The 22,758-nt window shown below is 40.8% G+C and overlaps 1 protein-coding gene across 1 annotated transcript in view; it reads right to left on the reverse strand.

Moving 5' to 3' along the window:
- Nucleotides 1–22,228, reverse strand: part of sgk1 (serum/glucocorticoid regulated kinase 1) — a 35,747-nt gene extending 13,519 nt beyond the window's left edge. Inside the window, exons 1-4 of the mRNA XM_030721749.1 lie at nt 22,092–22,228; nt 21,401–21,590; nt 16,569–16,808; nt 3,283–3,498 (exon numbers count right to left, since the gene is read on the reverse strand). Coding sequence (XP_030577609.1) covers nt 3,283–3,498; nt 16,569–16,808; nt 21,401–21,538 — 594 coding nt within the window. The 5' untranslated portion in view covers nt 21,539–21,590; nt 22,092–22,228. The remainder of the gene's footprint in view (nt 1–3,282; nt 3,499–16,568; nt 16,809–21,400; nt 21,591–22,091) is intronic.
- Nucleotides 22,229–22,758: the final 530 nt, after the last annotated feature.

The raw sequence follows: 22,758 nt of genomic DNA on the forward strand, positions 1-22,758 counted from the left end.
GTGGGGAAAAGTTGGTTTTCTCAGCGAATGGCAGCTATATGAGGCGTGACCTTTATGAACATTGGCATTTTTAAGAGCACTGGTTCTGTCCCACACTGATTTATACCCTCATTCCAGTGAGTTCCTCTCGACATGTCTTATTAAGGCCAGGTTCCCAGGGTGAGACTGCATTGAATCTCTTGGTTTCCCGCTCTAAAAAAGCAGTCAGATTACTCTCCTTAAACATTACAACAGCATTAATGTTCTTTGGAGAGACGAATACCAAAATTAAACTCATTCAGCTGAGCCAAAGACATTTACAGGACATTGCTGCAGGAAGACTGCAGAAAAACTGCCCCTGAAGCTGATATATTATGCTATATATTAGTGTATAGCAGGTGGCACTTGCTTTGAAAAGAGCAATACACACAGCAAGGGACCAGCAACGATGTAGAGACTAGAACAAATAAAATTCAACTCATAACAATGGTAAAAAGAACCACTGGGGCCGGGTACAGGGTTCACCTACTCTCAGCAAGTACCCATGAGAATAAAGTATGCCACTAACCAACTGAGGACTGGGTGTGAAACTGAATACAGGATTTATATCATGCATAACTCTTTTATATGTTTGTGGGGCTTGGCTGATGAATTTCTCAGGTATTGTTGTGTAGCTGAAAGTTAGCAGAGGCTGTTTTCGTTTTTAATGTTTCCCACTCCATCATGTATTAACTGTATCCTTTGCTTCCATTGGCGGTCTCTTCAGTTGTTTGGCTGAAAGTTGTATACCTCAGCACCTGCCCAGTTCTTGTTCTAAATGGTTATTTAACCTGTTTAAATACCCAGGTCATCCAGTTTCATTGACATTTGATGACCACTGGTCATCGCACCGCTGCTAGTCTCTTCCTGTGTGCTTGGCTCTTTTGTAGGCATGAGTAAGCTTTCTCTAAATTTTCTTAATTGTTTGGATTTCTGTGAAACTGTCATTTAATACAAAAATAGCTAAGCCCTTTAATGGGGAAATGATGTGATTACAACTCATTTATGTCTGAAACATAAAAAGTGAGCACTGACTAGGCCAGGCTGGATTGATTAGTAAAAAATAAAAGTGTATTTTTAATGCAAAATCTTCATCTGGGAAGCATAAATTAATGTAATGGTGTAAACATATGCGCATGTGAAGATAAATTTTTGAGAGCCAGTCTTTTACTATGTCAAAACATTTCTCTGTATGCGGCAGGCAAAAATGACTCAGAAATGTAGATAAAACCACACAAGTGCCAATCGTAGCTGCTTAAGCCTGTCCCACTTTTTCTTTCTTGCATACACTATAATTGGCAGCTGTCACAGGACCAGCAGCATTTGCATCTCAGGGCATTCCCATCAAAGTGCGCTGCCTTGTCAGATATTAGTTTTTAGTGATGTTGCTGTCTGTCATCTACTTTTCAAAGTGGCTGGTGGTAAATACAGTCTTAGCCTACTTTGTTATTCCACACTGCAGCACGGAAAACTTATCGCAGCTCTCAGTCGTGTCCCATGAGTGTTTTCCAAGATCGAACCAAGCTGAGGCACAAGGGTGTGTGTGTGTGTGTGTGTGTGTGTGTGTGTGTGTGTGTGTGTGTGTGTGTGTGTGTGTGTGTGTGTGTGTGTGTGTGTGTGTGTGTGTGCATATTTGTACAAAGGTTATTCCAATCCCATCAGTTTGTTCACTCATTCGCAGGCAAAGCTTTCAGCAGTCAGCCTGTCATACCAGCCTTTATATAGCTGACAGTAGCTACATCTTTCCATCGCTCCTCTCGGACACAAATACTGTAAATAAATATATGGCACGCTGTTCGTATCCCCTCATACTGTCAACATCTCTCTATGGTCTACAATCGTTTTACCGTTCACGCCCCTTTCTCCTCGGATTTGCATCACTCTGCCTTCCTCATTCCCCCTCCTGACTTTCTTTCTTTTTCTTCGAGTTGTTTATTGATTCAGTGAAGGTCTGATGGAAATGTATCCATAGTGCTGGTGAATCTGGGGTTTCTGTTCATTAATATTTCATGGCAGATTTATATTTTCCAAAAGAAGACAAGTGTGGCTTCTTGTAACAGAGAGAAAGAGGGGGAGGAATTTATTTCATTTTGTTTATTTTTTTCTGTGCTGGGATCAAGGGGAGGTAGAGGTCTGTATAACCTGAGAGTGAATCATCCTATGAAGCATATTTAATAGCGAACAAGAAAATAAATATTTCGACTTTGACCATCAAAGGACAAAGTAACTGACTGGGGTTAGTTTTATGTGTATCCACAAAAACTTCAAAATAAAAAAAACAGGAGTTACTGACAGAACTTAAATTATTCAAATGGAAAAAAAAAAAAAAAATCTTGCTTTCTTTTCTTAAAGTTTAACTTTCTTGTGCCATATTTTTGGAAAACAGCTTACCACTACCATAAAAATATTGTTCAGTAAAGCCTTTAAACTGTCAATCATTTCTTAAGCTATTAGATAAGAACTTGTATTCCCAGAATAGTTTGGGGCAGTTTTGCCTCATAAGAATGTGGAATGCCATGTTATCCAAGGCAAATATTAAACATTACTGTGTTAACTTGTTATCCATTTACCCCAGTACCAACATTTTGAAGCAGGTGAATAACACCACTTTCATTACAGAAAAAGCTAAAAAACTGAACAGCTGTTATCTAACAAAGGTCCTTAATTAAAAACAATAACTTCATGTCAATTACAAGCACTGCTACAAAGTTGAACCCTATAGGGTATAAAATAGAGCGCTATTGTGCTCAGCAGTGCCACTGGCATTTTGCACTACAGAGAATAGGACTCAAATGATGTAGGTTTCCTTGGAAAACAAATCTGCATATAGAGCATTATTTTCTAAAATCATGACAACATACACCGCAGACACACTGCACCACAGAAAAAGGTAACGAGCTGAAATGATGGTAAGATGCAGATCTTTAGAAATCCTGCAAAATGCCACAAAAACTTCCATGACCTACTTTATGGGATCATTGTAGCACTAACTGCTTCAACTGCCTGCTGCCTCATTCATTTAATCAACCTTTTCATATGTAAGATATAGATTTTGAGTACACATATCGCAGAGAAAACAGTGCAATGTTTCATTTCCACATACAGCTATTATACATATTATATAACAAAGGTCTGAGCAGTTTCTTTGGAGATGTGCTAAATCTTCCTGCTTAAGAAACCTGAAAGTCCCCCTGACTCCCCACTGTTTATTTTAACAAGCTAGGTTTTGATGTAGTAATTTGAGTAGCCGTAGAATAAACTTGCCTGTGTACGTTGGCGTGGCTGCCAGGTGTCCTCTAGGGCGTAGCTGATGTAGGGCCCACTGCAGATAGAGCACTCCAGCATGACGGGGCTGGCCAGGAGGGGTGAGGCATGAATCCCCCAGGATGAGCAGCCACACAGGTGGAGGTCTGGCTCTGCTTCCTTCTGCTTGCCTGAACTGTCACCATGATGGCGAGCCAGCATCTTCCACTTCCTGACCTGAAAATTTGGAGAAATCATTTTTTTTTTTTTTTACATTTTGGTAATGAAGTTTCAAACTGAATGACATTCATGTAATAAATACCTACAGCATACTTTAATTTAATTGAATGGCACTTGGATAGTTTTGTTTAACAGGTAAGTTGTGAGTGATAAACACCATAGCCTTTTAACGGTTTTGGTAATTTGAAGAGTTAAAAAATTCTTAGTCTTTCTGAGTAAATCAGTGTTTAATTTAGGGAAGCCTGTTAAGCCAACAAACATAGTAACAAAAACAGTATAATGAAATCAGGTGAATACTCTAATATCATCCCTTTAAATTTAGATCCAAATATCTGAGAGTCATTTTTTTGCTTTGCACAGGATAAACTGAGTGAGTCAGGCTCAGTGTTAGCAGTAATCTTCTCTCTTGTGACAGCTGCCCAATGACACAATCTCCAGAGGACAATTTGACCACAGACGTCCTCTTCTCAATCACTACTTAGCATGTGACTAGCAACACTGACATAATACATATCAGAAAAGAGAAATAATAAGTGCACACACACACACACACACACACACACACACACACACACACACACACACACATGTTGAAGTCAGAGAAGGTCTGAGAGACAAATATCACACAGAAGTCAATCCAAACAAAGGTCAAGGTGCACATATTTCTTGAGAAAACTGAATTGCATTGATATTTGTGTCAGTGACCCAGAAAAGCTCTTATGTAAGTTAAATAGTGCCCTTGGCATACAGAGGACACAGGTTCAGTGACTGGAGCCATTTCAAATGAGTCTTATCAAGGCCTCTATCAGCGGTCAGTGCTCTGCTGACCCTACATTACCACTGCACAGGAGTACATGAAGAAATGCAGTGTATGAGTATATTTGAGTCAAATTTTGCAACTCCATGGAAAAATGTTTCCCCATGCAGGATAGTTGACTTCTTGACTCCGTTACTCAGTGCTACCCAATGTTAGAAGGTCTTGTTCTCTTCGTGCCTACAGTGGTAAATACATGGTCACATACTGCTCCAGTATAATTTACTCATAGTTTAGTCACTACCTGTGGTCAACATGTTAAAGGAACAGTTCAGCATTTTAGAAAAATGTGTATCTGCTTGTGGTTGAGGCTTACATAAGAAGATTAATATGACTTCCTGTTTGTTAATGCAGCTAACATTAGCAGCCTAACAGCCGAGCCTAGCAAAAAAAAAAGAAAAGTGAAATATATTAAAACAGCTACCCCATCACTAACAAAAGTTATCTGTGTAGCAGTGCATCAAAAAGAGGTGACACTGTATTTATACTTGTACAAAAATGTGTAAAAATTTGTGTTTAAGGTTTGTGAGAGGGTCAGGCTATGTGAAGTTTTTTGGCTCTGAACAATTGCTATTAAACAAACAAGAAAAAAAGGCACAGCAGTAAAACAACAAGTGTGTTTACTGTCTGTTTTCAAGCTGCAGCAGGAACACTTCATGGCCAGTTCTGACTTGTTTTGGGCAACCCAGATAAATGGCTACTGAACTTCACTCCACACTTAAAACGCTGGTAAAACTAGTAAGCATGCACACCCACGCATCAGCGTCTTCTGAGGTTGGATGTAGGCAGAGAAATTGCTCTGGATCTGCTAGAGCGAAGGCAGACTGTATATGGCTTCATATTAATTCTGTAATATCAAGCTAATAAGTCAGTGCTCCAAGTAATGCCTCAAAAACTCATGAATTATTATTGTCAGCCTGTTTATGTGCAAATTAAAACCAAAAACCTTTGCGAAAAAATGTGAGCTTGTGTCTCTGAGGTGGTGTCAAGTGGACTTTTTGCATTTTGACAGGCTAACATTTCCTGTCTATGTTTTGCTAGGCTAACCAGATACTGACAGCAGCTACAGGTATGAAGGCATCAATCATCTCAGATTACCGTCAGTCAGAAAATATATGAGCATATTTCACACAATGTGACAATTCTTAATAATAACATGAACAGCAAAAATAACTTGGGTTTTAGTAAATGTAAATTTATCTCTGTGAAACCAGCGAGCACGTCATTGATGTATGAATGTATTAACGTATTTACATGGCTGATACCCTGTGTATTTGTGTTTGTGTGCATTTCATCATATTTAGTTATGTTCAGACTCAAGTACAGTTTATTAGACTGGACTGTAAATGTTTATCATGCAGTCTTTTTTATTGAATAGCCTCTATATGACCCTCCTTCTGGGGTTATGAAAATTTGCGTCCACAGAGAGTGCACATCACAGCACACATACAAATATGTGTATTCCATTTCCAGACTTCCAGTCCTCTTAACTCCTTTCCCTGCCTGTTTGACCTTGTTTTGTGTTACGACCAAATAAAATAACAGTGGTTACGTTATGTAAAGCTTTCCCAAAAAAATCTGGAAACACTTAAAAACTTAATTAGTCCACTTTTTAAAGCTTTCTCCTTGCTGACCTCCTCAGCTGTCAGCAAGGAGAAAGATGGTTTTAGCCACTAATAAAGTAATGGAAAACCTTGCCTAAAACATGTTCTCCAATTGGAACAACAATATCAGTGGTTTTGTTCCAAAATTATCCATCTGAGCTCTTCTACATGTGGCTTTGCATGTTATATTGGTCATAGCTGCGTGTAATGTGGAACTAGTTCAGGAGGCAGAGTAGGTCATCTACTAATCCGAAGTTTGTTGGTTCAATCCCGGACTGCTGCAGTCTGCATGGAAAAGACTCCTTGGGTAAAATACTGAAGTGTTTGCAGAAATCTGAGAAAATCTATATTTACACATTTGCCAAACATGTTATTCACATGCCTTTTCATGTAAGACCGCCAGAGGTTGCTTAATTTTATTTTAAAATGTAGGTATTAATCATAAAACGTGCCTTCAAAAACAACCTATGAGGTTGTTTTGTAAAGGACACACTCGCCTAAAGGCATGCCCTTTAGTCCCATATAGTTGAACTAGCCATAAAATACAGGACTGTATGATAAAGCTCCAACTCAAGAATTTTCTCTTGTTTTGTCCATGCCACACAAACAATACTTGCCTAAGGCCTTTGCACAGTAGATAACGACAGTGCTTTTTGTGCTGTCAACAGCCAGCCCACGGCTTGGCTGTCTTGTCCTGGTAACCCCCTTTTGGCCTTGTCCTGTTTATCCAGTTGTGTCCTCCACCAGCTCCCCTCAGTGTGTAAGTCTAAATTGAACTGGCTTGAAGTGTACGTAGAGATATGAAGACAAAGAAAAATATGTTTGAAAGACTAAAAGATAAACAGAGAGGGAGTGCAAGATGGTCTTACATAAGATGTATGAAATATAGGAAATCATCCAAATGGTGAAGAGGCAAAGAACTATGATTCAGGCAGTCCATGTGGAATACAAGCACCAATATGCACATTACATCCCACTGGAGATTGAGCCTCAGAGCCAGAAAAAAGAGGAGAGTTATGGAGACCCAAAATGAAAAACAAGCCAGAGAATAATATCACTGCTGAAAAAGGGAACTGGACAAGGAGTAAATTTGGGATTTTAAGATTTGGATATTGGCCCTAAGCTGCTTTTGAGCTTGCACCCACTTATATCTGGGCTCATTCTAATTTTCTGGGCTCGCTCTAAAGCTTTCATCTTTGAATCTCACAGACTGTAGTGACAAGGGCTCTGAACCCTGTCTTCTTAACAATACATTAATATTCATGGTCATTTACTACGCCTCAGCCCACTGCACTTTTTTTTAAAAGATAACATAATGCTACCCTTTCCCTTTTTTTGGTATCTTTCCCCATATTTCTTTATAACTGAGGGATATCCATTACAGAAAAAAAAAGTTCAACAGCTAAAATAGAAATGGTTAAAAAAAATTAATAAAAAGGGCAACAACATGTCAGACTGAGTTTAAAAATTCTGCGTCATAGCTCATCTTATTTTAACCACTTGAGTGTCTGTGTCCTCATATGGGGACATTGCATTTTCAGCTTATATTTCCTTCTGCCCAATAGTGCTGTATACTTTGTTAAGCAATGTTAGCTTTGTGTTATACTTTAAAATACTGTAGACCAGTGTACCCAGTGTACTTTTTTTTTCAAGCAAAGTAACGGTTTTGTGACCAAAGAAGAAGACTCATTTTTAGACTTACTCTTCCAACTAATCCCAAATAGCTAGGAGCTCAGGTCTCAGGAGGTTAACTATTTAAATCTAAAATGAAGATCTGTATAAACTAGCAACAGATACTTGAAGCCAATTTCTCTAGCACTGTAAACTCAGATGGTATCTCACAGGACAATAAGTAGCCAGTCAAAATCCTCACGTCACATACATGGTGTAATAGACAGAGTGTGCTAACAGCTTTAGGCCAAACTGAGACACAGCTTGTATATCTTCAGGCTTGAAATTGAAATGACCTTTCAAATCACGTGAAAATGCACACAATGCATAACAGCAGCAGCTTGTGTTTGGACTCTAAAGCCAAAGTACAGCACAAAAGTCAGTTTCAGCACAGATGAGCATGTTACTGGGAGAAGTAAAAGTTTCCCTTCATATTCAGGGTGCTGCTGAGCCTCTGCGGCGCAGCAGTTTTGGCTTTAGCTCTGGGGCAGCAAGAAGGAGGATGGGATTAGTGGGGTTCTCAGGGTAGATTAGAACAACAGTAATTCCCAAATTCCCTCACAATAAGAGTCACAAGGGAGGGTTTTTTTCCATTGGGTCAAGGTCAGTGGGAATTAAAGAGGAAGTAAAACGAACGTGGATCCCCCAGATATTTCTGTATTTGTTTAGGAACCTGATACAGTTATTCAAGACAGTCATCAGCACTAACATCATCCTCTGTGTTGATGTTAGTGAGTATCAGTTGCTCTTATCATTTAACCCAGCCTTCAATCACTCTTTGTTCAGAGTTTTAGATAAAAATAAAGCTGTCACTTACTCAAAATAACCTCTCGCTATATCATATGCAGTCATACAGTGAGTATCTCTTCCTCTGTACCGCAAATGCCTTCAGTATTTATTCAAACCTGACACAGATTATAAGAATACCTCTTAACATCACAAACAACCTGCCTTACTTTTTCTGCCTCACCTCCCCTCTGGCTTGTTACAGATAGATCTGGATGAACCACTACAAAGCTAATTCCCACAGCAAATACAGGAAACTGTAGCCAAGGTATGAAGTGCCTCCACTCTGTTTATTTATCTTCTTCTTGGGGTTTGGCAAAGAAAAAAGCCTGCCCGTATGATACTGCAGCAACAATGGAAACTAATGCACTGTGCCATTTTAGAGTGTATATATGCATCTACTGTGAGCAAAGATGAGAGATCGTGTGAGAAAAGCAACTCCAAGTTTACAGCGCCAACCACATTCTCCCACTGCCAGGACACTTGGCTGAGAAACAAAAGAAAAGCAAAGGATTAGCAGTTTTCCATTGCTAAGTTTATGCTAAACAGTGGTAGCTTAGAACTGCTTTCCAGGCCCTGGGAGAGTTCCTTTATTTAAATCTTACTTAAATATTTTTAAATTCGAGGACAGAAAAATATTGGTGATGGTATCAGGGTTGTAAATGATATGATATGCTTTCATGTATGAAAAATTTAAAAGTCAAGGTTTTCAGCCAGTTGACTCCCTCAGGTTTTTTTTAGAAGCAGGCAGCAAACTGATAACAAATGGCTTAATACCAGTGCTAAGCAGGTGCCTAATGAGGTAGCTGTGGCTCAGGAGGTAGAGTGGGTCATCTACCATTCCGAAGGTTGGGGGTTTGATCCCCCAGCTCCTCTAGGCTGCATGTATTCTTGGGCAAAATGCTGAACCCTGATGCATCCATCACAGTGTGAGTGCGTGAATCTTAGTTTAAAAGCACTTAGGCACAGGTAAAAAACAAAGAAACAAAACACTTATATGACTATGTGTGAATAAGGCTTTTAGTAAGAAAGTGCTCAAATAGAGTAGAAAAGCACTATTAAAGTACCAATCCATTTACCTCACCTCACCAAGTGCAGAATTCGACAGACTCGCGTGGTTTGGACTTCTTGCCTTCACACTGACTCAATGTGAATATGTGCTGATGTCTTTAACAAGGCAAAAAGAAAGTTCTGAATCAATTAGCTGAACTATTCAAAAGACCACAAGCAGAAGTTTGGAATGAGAGTTATTTCTCCCCCGGTATTGGTACAATATGAATGACAAGCCAACAACTTGGAACGGGATTCTGGCTCCCAGTGCTCTCTGTGTAATTCCTTGTATCAAATATAATTGGGCCTTGAGGGTTGTTCCTCTTAATTCCTTCTCATTCCCAGTAGTAGCTAAAACCTTTCTGACAGTAATGCAATTCATGGTAAAAGCAACTCATGCCGGCGAAGAGAGGACAAAGTTCAGCAGTTCATTAAGTAGACTAGTTACAATTAATACAAGCCAGCAGTCCTGTAATAAATCATGTCATTTTCTAGAGTGCATTGTTAAATAACAGTTAACTCATACATTTAATTGAAAGGGCACAAGCTCAAGATTTTCCATCCAGTTTTCACAGGTCACATTCACCCAGCTGGGAGATCTGGCTGGAGTCCAGAGTTTGTGTGCCAGTGAAAAAGGTCACTAGTAAAGCGGTGCAATCTTTGAATATGACTCACAAGTCATTAACCATTAGTGTCATCAAGAAGTAACAGAATGTTCAGCAAGGGCACTTCTTTGGTAACACATCATCAGGAGCCAAAGTCTAAAGTGCAGAGTCCAGCAATTGCATATTTAAAAGGAAATGCCACTTTTCTAAGAACTCAGTGTCAAGAGCCAATATGTGGAACAACAACGGGGTCATTTCTACATCTGAAGTCTGCGAGCATGTCTGATTCAGCACCTTGAACTGTATCTGTACTTGCGATCGGCCCACAGTCGCTTGACAGGATCTTGAATGAATTAACACTACCATCATGGCTTCGTCCCCGGTCTCATTCACTGACTCAGACATTAGCATTCATGGAAGAGCGCTTTAGCCCACAGGGCCTTGTCACTGTTAAGGGAGAACAGAAGATGTAGATGTGTCATAGATCGCCTCCCTCTGTGGAGAACAAAACATCACGGCCAACTGACCCATGAGACATTTGCTTTAAAATGCAGATGACACCGGGATCATCTGAGCTGGTACAAAGGTACACTATGATCAAGCCGACTCTGACAAAATATTAACAAGATGTGCTTACTTAACTGTCAAATGAAGCTTTTCCAGGATCCAAGCACATTTCAAAAGAAACTTCTGGAAATGTGCTTGGCTCTAAGCTTTTTGCCCTTTGCTGTGAGCTAATGGATAGTGAATGCTGTCTCACAGGGATGCATCAGCATAGATAAATATCAGTGATCTTCGTGACTTCACTCATCGCTCAGGATTTCTTCAGCCCTCATCCTCTCTGCTTCACTTCCTTCCTTCCTTTCTACTTTGGTCTATTGCACCCTCTCTTTCTCTTGCATGAATGCGTCTTGGACAGTAAACAGAAAAGCGACTAAAGTGGGCCGGGCCATTCTGGGTAAAGTTGGTGTTTGAAACACACGGAATACATGGACTTATTAACACTATCACCTGATCAGTTTCTGAAACAGGATGTAAGAACATTACTATAAACGATTCCCACTGAGCAACTTATTTTATACAGTATTATGGTATGGGGTCTGTGACAGGACATGTAAGTACCAGGAAAGGAAAGTTTAGAAAACAACAGGGATGAGATGCACTGCTATAGCAGTGCCTGACACGCACCTCATGGAGGTCAGTTGTTATCCTTAGCAGCTCATTGCTGCAATTAACATGAAAAAGTGTTTTGTGTTTTTTTCTGTGGGCCAAAACTCAGTCAAACCTGAACGCACAGACACATCACACACCAGAAAAAGGCGCTCCTTAAAATTCCAGAAGCTGCTTAAGAATTGTTAAATTTTAAAGGTGTTTTTATCAGTGCCACTCTGCCGAACTGTGAAATAATACAAGACGGTAACTCCTTAAAATTCACTGTTATAAAATTTAATTGAGATTAGAGCTTAAATATTAATGAGTTATGTAAGAGTTCTCAAGTTGCACAATTGTATTTGTTTTTTCTAACAATACAAATTCCTAGAAATGAACAGCTTGGGCGGGTGTCGCATTTATATGAAAAGATTTCAGAGAAAACATGAATTAAGCATAATGTCCTGCATAGATAACGGCTGTTGAACTTTGCAAAGAGTTATGAACCTGAAATTATATGACGACAGAGATAACATGCAGTCAGCAAAAGTTCACGTTCTTTTTATTTTGATTAAATCTGCATCAAGAACAGTGCAGTCTCGGTTTAAGAGATTTGCATTAGTACTGCGTGTGTGTGTGTGTGTGTGTGTGTGAGAGTGTATCTGGTCGTCAGCTGGTGTGTATATGGGACAGTACGGGCCATCCTTATCAGGAGGATTTATACGCTTTTGATTTCTGTTCATGCTGTGGCGGTGGAACAAACCCTGACCTCATCGTCTGTCATGTAATAAAACTGTCCCCTCAGCTCTTCCCATCTCTCACTGTGGTTTCCTCTGTTTGTATCCCTCCTCTCAGCTACCCCCCCCCCCCTTTTTTTTTCCTCTGCAGCAATTAATCTATGTTTGCACTTTTTTTTTTTTTTTACTTCTAATTTCCTACATTCAACAGCACTTCTCCACCTTCCTCCTGCTTCCAGTAAACCTGCCCTTTTCCCCCTTGTTACCCTACGGGAAAAAAACGCTGTGTCATAAATTCAGTGCACTCACATTTTATGATACAATCAGCACCATAAAGCTCAGTCTATATTTAGTTTAGCTCACAAGTGCATCAGCAGTGGGGTGAAGGAGATGTAGAGCACTGGGTCAAGGCTAAGCTAAGCTACCTGCATTTTTAATGGTTCTGATGCTTTGTGATTAGGAGGAAAAAAAGAGGCTGTGATGGATTTTTAATGAGGACAAGGAGGGAGGCGGGCATTCTGTCAGGAAGGATTTTCTTGGAAAGCAAACAGCACTTAAACTGTTGCCTTTTGTAAACTCATCAATTCAGATATTGCACAGTTTATATTTTATTTATTGCTGCCTTCTTTGTGGGTTGGTGAAAACTTTAATTCAAGTTCAGAGCAGCTCCTCTTGCAACAAACAACTGCAACTATATTTTGCTGCCAAGTGCAGATTAACAATTTCAAAAGCCTCTTCTATGAAAGAGAAAATCTGCAGTAAGCCGGACTAAAGTTTAATATTTATATTTAACCAAACAGGGCGCAAAAAGTGAGGAACAAAGAGTAACATATCAGACCATGATAAGCGTCCCGAGAGCTCTGCACACGAGAGAGTGTTCTGGCACTGCTGCCAGCAGTGCCCTGAGTTGTAAAAAAATTTGGACACAGTGTGCAAAGATACTGTGCAGTATGTCGTCAACAAGACCAGACATGACGTTTGTGTAGTATTTGGCAATGGCAAACCAAGTCAAATGCAGGAATTTCCCATATTAAGACATTTAGTAAGTGCTACTGTATATAATATATGTGTATGCTGCCAATCATTTATCAAACTGCGGCTCAAAATCTACTTTAGACGGCGTATGAAATATGAACAGCTATTGTAGTTCAAACACTGCTACTCCTACATTATAAACAAGCAATGACTCACCACCGAGCCCCCTCCTCTTTAACCCCGGAGCCCGTTCTCACTTCTCTGCAATGCCCATTAATTCTACACACATGCACCCACACCAATTATGTCCACTGAGACACATCAGTGCTACTACAGACAAATCTATTGGTTTTGAAGTCAAGAGGTAGAATTAATGGAAAGTCAGTGAAACAGAAAGGCCTGTATTAAAAAAAAGCGCTTCAGGGAAGGGAATAGGGTGATGGATAATAATATGGTGCTGTTTTGTATCCTAACACACCTTTAGCATGGTTTCATCACAAAGGCAGTTTGGGTCTGTGGGATAGTGATGACTCATTCTCTGCCGATGCTCATGGGACTGGAAAAGCACACAAGCAGTGAACCATCTGATGGGTGATGATTGATAGGCAGTAGGCTAGCTATTGTAATTGAAGTTGCATAACCAAGGACAACCTGGACATCTGCAGCAGTATCAGTGTGAAAGGACTGCTGTGCACGTTTGGGCAAGGCATGTGTTGAAGTTACACTTCCTCCAGTGCACAGGTGTGAATTTAATTCTTCTTCTTTAAAAAAAAAATTTAATAGAGTATTCATGTTCTCCTGTGAATATATGCCTCCTGCGCTCATTTACGGAACACCCACACCCGTGGTGAGCAGCGACAACAAGGGGGACTTTGGAAAAACACCCTTTTATTCAGTCGCCTTTATTGTTTGTTACATAACAACACTCGTGATGGAGCTTAAAGGGGAATCAGGAGACTCAGAACATTATCTAGAGTCTTCTATCTAATTTGCTTTTTTTTTTTCCCCCCTTCAGTGGGACATCAGTGAAATGAGTCAAGTGATGTTATGGAGTGTGTCAGGGATGTGCTTCCACCTGCGGGCACGAGGAGATTTTAGGCAAAATGGCAGCAGGTGAGTGGGCGGCCTCTCCCTTAGCATGAAATAGGTCACATTCTTTTTGTTAACTCTTCATTTGCACCTTAAATGAACAGTCTGTTCACAAGTAAGAAAAAGTGAGATTTGCAGTGTGGCCAAAGATAGAAAACCCTCCCCCAAACAAGGGCAAAAAATTAAACTGCGACACAAACATACTTTCCGTAATACACAAAACTGTCATAAAAATATAACATTTTTTTAGTTCTTTTAGTTCCTGACTAAATGTGTTGAATAATATTAATTACAATGACCCCCAAAATGTGTTGAAAGTCCACAGTTAATGTAAAGATAGTCAAAGTAATGGTCCGTAAATAGAAAATAACTTATTTAGTGACACAAGGGGGAAAAAAAAAAGTTCCAAACACCTGTTTTGGTTTCCTGACATGTTTGACTTTGTGTGTCAGTTTAATGTTATGATAATTAATAGAAATCACAGACTGGCTGCAGCTGTGTGAGTTGTGACACATTGGTTTTGGAGGTGAACGTGGTACGGCAGGTTGATGTTTGAGTTCATCAGTGTTGTGGAGTAGTGAGCTACATGTAATGACACTGGCAATATTATACGAGCACGTTTTGAAGTGGTTTGCTGATAGTTCAGCTACAAGATAGTGATTCAAGTAGTTCAATGACTTCTTTGACCATTTCTGTCGAGTTAGCCACTGAAGCTACAAACAATTTGGGGCCATAAAAGGAAACAAATGCTTTGATATTTTACTATTAGCATTCTCTACTATAACCGAGCCACACCTCTTAATCTTTTAATTTAGGTATTTTCAGTCCCTTTGCCACAGGTGTGGACAGGTATCATTGTAAAGTGCTCACTATTTATTGCAAAGAGTTAGGGTATTGGAACCCCAGTAACTCAGACCACGTAAAGTTACAGAGCGGGATTGGTGAGTGGTGACGCAAATAGTGCGTAAAAGTCACACTGCTGATTGCTGAATTCCAAACCTTCTTTGGCTCCATGGCAAGTCTTTCCATGGAAGAGCAGCCCCTGTTGGTGAAATGTGTAGGTGGCCCAGTACTTTTGTCCATTGTCCACGTACAGGCGATCCCTTCATCAGACAGAAACTTGATCTTTGTGTAGTGCGTGTGCAGAAGGGTGAGCACTGTTTATTGTTCACACAGTGACATCAACATGGGCAAACCTTCTAAATCTCAAAGTGAAGTAAATACATGACAGTCCAGACTGAGACTGATGTTTGTTTGTTTGTTTGTTTGTTTGTTTTAATCAAAGCTAACATTCTTTGCACTTTTTTATGTGACCTGTAAAAGAAATTGGACGTTCCTTGCAACTCAGTCAACCTGAATTTTTTTGTTGTTGTTGAAATATGACTTTTGTTATGTTTTTTTTAATCTCATGTCCACTGACTATTTCTTTTTACAAAGCAGCTTGAACTTCTTATAAGTAGCTTTTGTATACCAACAAAATTCCACCACTGTAGTTTTGCTGCAGTCCAACCACTCCCAGAACTGAAAGGAAGTCCAAAGTGGTTTGTTGTTCCAAGAGTGGAAGTAAGTAAGTAAGTAAGACATTCAAACATACACACATTGGCACATACACACACACACACACACACACACACAAACAAACAAACAAATAAACAAACAAACATCTCCAACAGTCTCATGTATTTACTTCACTTTTAGATGGTTATGATAGTGCCACTGGCCTTTTATCTTCTTAGTGCCATCCTGTTGCAGGGAACCTTGGAGTTATCGCTGATGGTGCTTTAAAATTTGATAAGCAGATTAGCTCTGTAGTTAAGCTGAGTTTATTTCATTTAAGGCTCCTTAGTAAAATAAAGGCCTACCTCCCGCCACAGGACTTTGAGAGAGTAATTCATGCTTTCATTACTTCTCGTCTTGACTGTTGTAATTTACTCTATGTTGGCTGTTACTTTGACACTTGCAAATGGTCCAAAATGCAGCAGCGCAGCTGGTGACAGGCAATAAATGGCGTGATCATATTACACCTATATTGGCCTCCCTACATTGGCTCCCAGTCTATTTTAGGATCCAGTTTAAAATCTTATTACTTGTTTTTAAGAGTCTTAATGGTTTGGCGCCTGGCTACTTAACAGATCTTTTGAGACCCTTTATTCTTACTAGAGACCTGAGGTCTACAGACCAACGCTATTCAGTAGACCTAGATCCAAGTTGAAAAGCAGAGGTGACAGAGCCTTTGCAGTGGTGGAACCTAAGCTTTGGACTAACTTACCTTCTCATATAAGAGAAGCTCATTCTCTTAATTATTTTAAGGCACTTCTTAAGACATACTTATATTCGCTTGCATTTTAGACTAGTTGAGTGGAGTATTCTGGCTTTACTATGGTAACATAGTTTTTATATATCTGTTATTCTACCTAGGGTTTTACCAGTTAACATTTCATTTTTTTTAATTGTATTTGTTTTAATGACTATAACATGTTTTGATGATCTGTACAGCACTTTGGCCAACAGAAGTTGTTTTTAATGTGCTATAGAAATAAACCTCTACTTGACTTGACACACACACACACTCTGTTTTTCTATTTACCTTGCAACCCTTGCTTTTTTCATGGCCACTGGTTTGCCCATTTGCGGGGCAAGGTGAGCAGGGCTCCTGGTGGTAATACTGGCCGCCCTGCAGTCCTGCATAATGACAGCAGCCATAAGGTGATGGGAAGTGGGTGTACCACAGGTCCTCAGCCAGCGGACACTTCGGACAGGTATAAAGGAGGCCTTTCCCCTGAGCTTTCTCCACGCTCACCTTAGGGTTCCTCATCCATCGTCGTACCTGCATAGGAAAAATAATAATATTTATTCTAAATAAGAAAAAATGGTTTGATCTGAGTCATAAAATCTCAGTTTCTTCCTCTGTTGGTGGAGGAACTTGAAGGTGCTCCTCAAACACGCACACACACATACGCACACACACACACACACACACACACACACACACACACACACACACACACACACACACACACACACACGCACACACGCGCACGCACACACCTTGCCAGCTGCAACTCTTGATCAGACAGAGAAGGAGCAGTTTGTCACCTTATCCCTGATTACATGTTGGTTAGAAAGAGATGCACAGATTGTGTCTCTGCTCCACCACACATAAATCAGAGGAGGTACACTCACATATACATTGCACACACACACACACCTGCCACAGACTGCATGATGCTGATGGTTCTCTCAAGTGTGATGAAGAATAAAAGCATAGTCTTAGCTGTCTAGTCCTGGGTATATCTTTTGACTTTCATGTCTTTTTTCAACACCAGTGTTACTTACAGACACTTGGCAAAAGATGAGAAGAACATCAATCCACAGGTGTGCGTCTGTGATGAAGTATCACAAGTCAAACCTTTATACATTCTTGTCATGAACAAATATTTTAATTATGGACCCTCATGGTGTCAACAAACGTGGGCACACAAGTTGGTGCATGCAAGCACAATGCGTACTGTACACACGGCACTCCTTCAGTGACTAAGACCTTCCAGTGTGTGCACACGCAGAGGAAAGAAACACAGAAAAGCAAATCTTGGTGAAAGTGAAGAGAAAACAAATAAACAGACACAGAAACAGAAGGAGATTGGCAGTGAGAGAAACCTTGTGAAATCTCATCCTGCTGCGTGACTCAAAAATTTAGCAAACACGCACCGCGGGGCGTAGCTTTTGTGACTGAGCAACACAAAGTCCAAAACACTGAAACACACACACACACACACACATAGAGTAGACACGCTGAGATTGAATGCCTAAGTCGAAAGGCGGCCCGACAGCGTGTCAAGGCATGTCGGGCCGAAGAGAAAACAGACTCCAGCAGGTCTACACAAAAACAAGCCAGCTGCTGTAGGTCTGCCATAGAAAACAGATGACACACACCTAAAATAAGAAAGCAACACAAGCTTCTTCTACAAATCATGAAGTGACTGCACATGATTTAAGTTCCATCTAATTACATGACTTTTTCCTTTGTTGTTTTTGACATCAGATTCAAAGAAGTAAGGCAAATGCTGTGCCGGTGCGTCAAGGATCAAACGCTGTTCTGTCATACCTGTTTTTACCGTGCCACACTGACAATAAAACTAATAATAGGTGCCGTCTGAATCCACCGAATTCTGCACAAACACACAGTTGTCCAATGTTCACTGCAGCATAAAAATGGTTTTGTTCTTTTGGATCACTGAAAAGTTGTGCAGTACATCATCGCTTTTATGTGTTTGCTCCTGTGTAACAGGTTATAACTGCTTAAATGTACAGTGACCGATAAAAATACAGTTATGTGCAGAATATATTGATTTTACATTTCAGTTTGTCATTTCCCTTCCTCATTTTGCATGATACAGGGTTCTGTTTGGACTCGTGCTTTTCTCATTATGTGATTATTCTGAATCAATCAGAGAGACAAATGAACCCCGAACAGCAACAACAGCAACAACAGCAACAACAGCATTAATACAGATTCAGGAATGTTCTGGAAGTTTCTTTTTTTTCCTTATTGCTAGGATGGAGCAGAGGGGAAGCTAAAATTAAAATTATACAGAAATATTGAAAAGACAAATGAGAAGTTTGCATAGATAAAGAGATAGATCCTGTGGGAAATTCATTGCAGCACACGGCCCCTGTGGGAGTACTTGCATGGTTGTGCGTGGGTGTTAACGCAATCTGTCCTTATTCACCAGGCGATTCATCAGTAATCCACACCATACTGTACACCATCTGAGACCAGCGCATACACACAAGAACACACATTTTGGACAACTTGCATTGTGAGTTAAATAAAAAGAGCAGTAATGCAATCAGATCAGATCAGAAATGTAAATGTATCCAGTAACCTGAAACAAACAAATATGAATCAAATGCATAAATGATTGTCGCTGATTTGTTGTAATCTGGGAAGACGTTCACTGCCTGAGGCTGAAATTGTGGCATCATGAACTAAATAACTGCTGCAATAAACTCGCAAGTTATTATTTTACTACACTGTCAATTTTATATATATATATATATATATATATATATATATATATAGTTCTGCTATTTCACCAGGGCAGCAATGTGATTATTGACTGAATGCATTACCTCTCTTACACAAGTGGGAAGTAATGTTAGCCGTGTCCTTCCTGTTGTGGCCTACAGGCACTGCTCAGTGTTTTTGCTTTTGATCTCATGTAAATCGACTCATGAAAATTATTCAAAGAGCATAATTGAAGCTGTTTTTAAGCTTGAAATGTTTTAGTCAGATTACAGCTAACAGTGAAGTTCAGAGATCTAAGAAACCTCAAGTATTATTGTATTAACTTTACTAACACTACGGCAGTTTTTACATGCTCATTTGTACGTTTTTGTTTATTTATAAATGTATATATAACATTATAAACTAATGTTGGTTTCACCATTAATCAATCAATTTAAAAAAATGGAAAAGCCTGGTACAAATTACTCTCATGTCCAAAACCAATCCAGCTATTCACTATTGTTCTAATATATGCATTATTTTAAGCTAGGTTAGGACTATTGCCAGTCCCAAGCCTGGATAAGCAAGGAGAATTGCATCACGAAGGGCATTTGGCATAAAATCTTTGCCACATCAAATACGCAGATCATCAAGAATGAGATTTCTATACTGGATCAGTCAATGCCTGGTTTAACGACAACTACCACCAGTGCAGTTGACCAGCAGGGGGCTGGTTGAAACCATGCTACTGCTATGCCAATACAAAGGAGGAGGAGAGGGGGGGGAAGGCATGTTGAGGGGCAGTGAGAGAGAAGGAAAGACAGGAGTTGAGAGGTGAGATTAGTGACTATGATGGTTTGGATATGTGTGGACACAGAAGGATAGTTGATATACTGGGCAAAGGATATTCAATATAGAGCTGCCAAGCAGGAGGAAAAGGGGAAGACGACAGAGACGATTCATGAATGTAGTGAAAAAGGACATGCAGAGGGTTGGTGTGATAGAGAAAGTTGCTAGGAATAGCGTGAACTACATAAGGCTGGAATGGGCTAAAAGACCATCAGCAAGAAGCTTGGAGAAGGTGTCAACTGTTTAAATGGAAGCGATATAAAATAATCAGTTGTCCTCGATCCAGAGCTCCATGCAAGATTTTGCCTCAAGGGGTGAAGATGATCGTGAGAAAGGCGGTGGATCTGTCCAAAACGACACTGGAGGAGCTTGTTAATCTGAAGGCAGTTGGGACCACAGTCACCAAGAACACCTTTGGTAACACACTGATGGATTGAAATCTTGCAGTGCCCTCAAGGTTCCCCTGCTCAGTAAGGCACATGTACAGGCTCATCTGAAGTTTGCCAGTGAACATCTAAATGATTCAGAGACGGCTCGGGAGAAAGTGCTGCACTCAGATGAAACCAAAATCAAGCTCTCTGGCAACAACTCAACCTGTCGTGTTTGGAGGAAGAGAATTGCTGAATAACACCATCCCCACAGTCAAGCACAGAGGTGGAATCATTATGCTTTGGGGCTGTTTTTTCTGCTAAGGGTACAGGATGACTTCACCGTATTGAGGGGCAAATGGACGGGGCCATGTACTATTAAAATTCCCTCAGCCAAAACACTGAAGATGGGTCGTGGATGGGTCTTTCAGCATGACAATGAGTCAAAGCATATCAACAAGGCAACAAAGGAGTGGCTAAAGAAGCAGCACATTAAGGTCATGGAGTGGCCTAGCCGGTCTCCAGACCTCAATCCTATAGAAAATCTGTGGAGAGAGCTGAAGCTTCGAGTTGCGAAGTGGCAGCCAAGAAACCATTAAGTTCATTTCTTTGTAAGCAAACTTACAAATTCAGCAGGTGATAAAATAATTATTTCCCCCACTGTAAGTACAGTTTTGATGTCCATTAAGTCCCTGGATTGTGCTTTCATAAAAACCAAAACACACATTCATTAGGCCTACACAAACACACCAATTACAGAAAACGTTTAATGCAAACCATTACCATTACACACCGGTAATGAGCCTTGTGGCATCACTGCAGCAGTACCCAGGATATGCTGACTAGAGCCTAACCACAGGACCTCTCTTCCACTCACTGACTTCAACAAAACAGACACTTGTGGGTCCTTAAACGCAACAGTGTTTTGGAATACACAAACACACAAGCAAAGAGAAAAACCCTCTCACACACTGTAAACACAGACAAGCAGGGAGTCCAATCTTACGCTTGATTAGAGCGGCTTAGCCTTCACAATGACATCATCTCTGCTGTGCACAGACACACACACACAAATGCACACACCCCCACACTCTGGCTGTGACACCATCCCTCTGAGCCAATATGTGGCTCATGTGTAGGCGCACACTCATAGATGCACCCACACCAAAATATATGCATGTCATCCAAACTCACCTTTCTCTTGACAAACTGGAAGGCAGAGCACTTCTTAAAGGAGAAAGCAGTCTTCTCTCCCCCACCTCCACCTCCACCTCCCCCACCACCGCTTCCCCCTCCTCCTCCTCCTCCTCCTCCCCCGTTCACCAGCTTCATGGCCGATATCGGCACGCCGCTTGCTTCTGTAGATCCCAGGATGACGGGCAGACTGGTAGAGAGTGAGAGAGAAAAAGAGTTGTTTAAGTATGGGAACAAAAGCAGGAGTGATGCCTCTGTGTTGTGAGAAAGATGTGGCAAAAAAAGGTGGATGCAGGAGGGGAGTGACAGCACGAGGAGGTGGAGGAGGCAGATGGACGAAAATGTGAGGGTGAGAGGCAAGACGCTGCGATACGAATAAGATTACGAGAACATGAACCTGTCAGAACAGAGATGAAGACAGGGCTGAAGTAAGAGGGAAAGTGAGAAATTCCCAGGGGAAAAAAAAAAAAAAGATGGAGATAAAAACACCAGCTCCTGTTGCTGTGAGCAGGAAACAGCATTGTTTACAGCTCCCCACACTCAGCATCTCAGTGAATGTCAGCTGTGTGTGAAGTTTATGCATGCATCCATGAGTGTATTTACATGCTGGGTATGTTTAGGTATGGCTCTAGAAGTGTGGATGAATGTCTAATAGTCCAAGCACTGTGTGCTTACATGCATCCATCCCTACCTTTATGCCGTTGCGCCGGCTGGTTCTGCTGATGCCGCTGCAGCCCGTTTGTTTTGTTTTTTTGTCTGAGGACTCCTCCAAAGCCTGGTCCCAGATCAAATGCACCAAGTTCTACCCCCAGTTACAAGTATCCCTAAAGTGTTCTCTGTGCTAAGCTTACATTCCCAAAAAATAGGACGCAGAGAAAAGAGTCTGAGATGATGGTGTTGATCAGTAAAGAGCATGTCACTGTGTGATTAGTGGGTGAGAGTGTGTGTCCTCACTGGTGCAATGATTTGAGGTGCCTTGTGGGTGAATGCACTGAGGAAGACTCAGGAAGTGCGTGAATGAAAGCATGATGAGGCGTGTGTGATGTGTCCAGCTGCAGTCCTCTGGCTCACTCCGGCGCTACTTTATCAATGAAAGGCTCTGCAGTAAGCAGATGCTGCCTCCCCTCCCCTTCTCTTTCTCTTACCATCTCTCTCTCTCTCTCTCTCTCCCTTTCTCCAGATCCCTCACCACTCTGCCCTCCCCCTTTTCCTCCGCTCACTCATTTTTCTGCTGCAGTCGGGGCTGGCTCCTCCCACTCTCTCTCCCTCCTTCAGTCTACCTCACCTCAGCCCTCCCTCGTTTTCCATCCCTTGTTTCTGTGAGGACCGAAGAGGACAGTGACACCCCAAATATGTCT

Source organism: Archocentrus centrarchus, chromosome 24 (genome assembly GCF_007364275.1).
Source record: "Archocentrus centrarchus isolate MPI-CPG fArcCen1 chromosome 24, fArcCen1, whole genome shotgun sequence".
Lineage (NCBI taxonomy): Eukaryota > Metazoa > Chordata > Actinopteri > Cichliformes > Cichlidae > Archocentrus > Archocentrus centrarchus.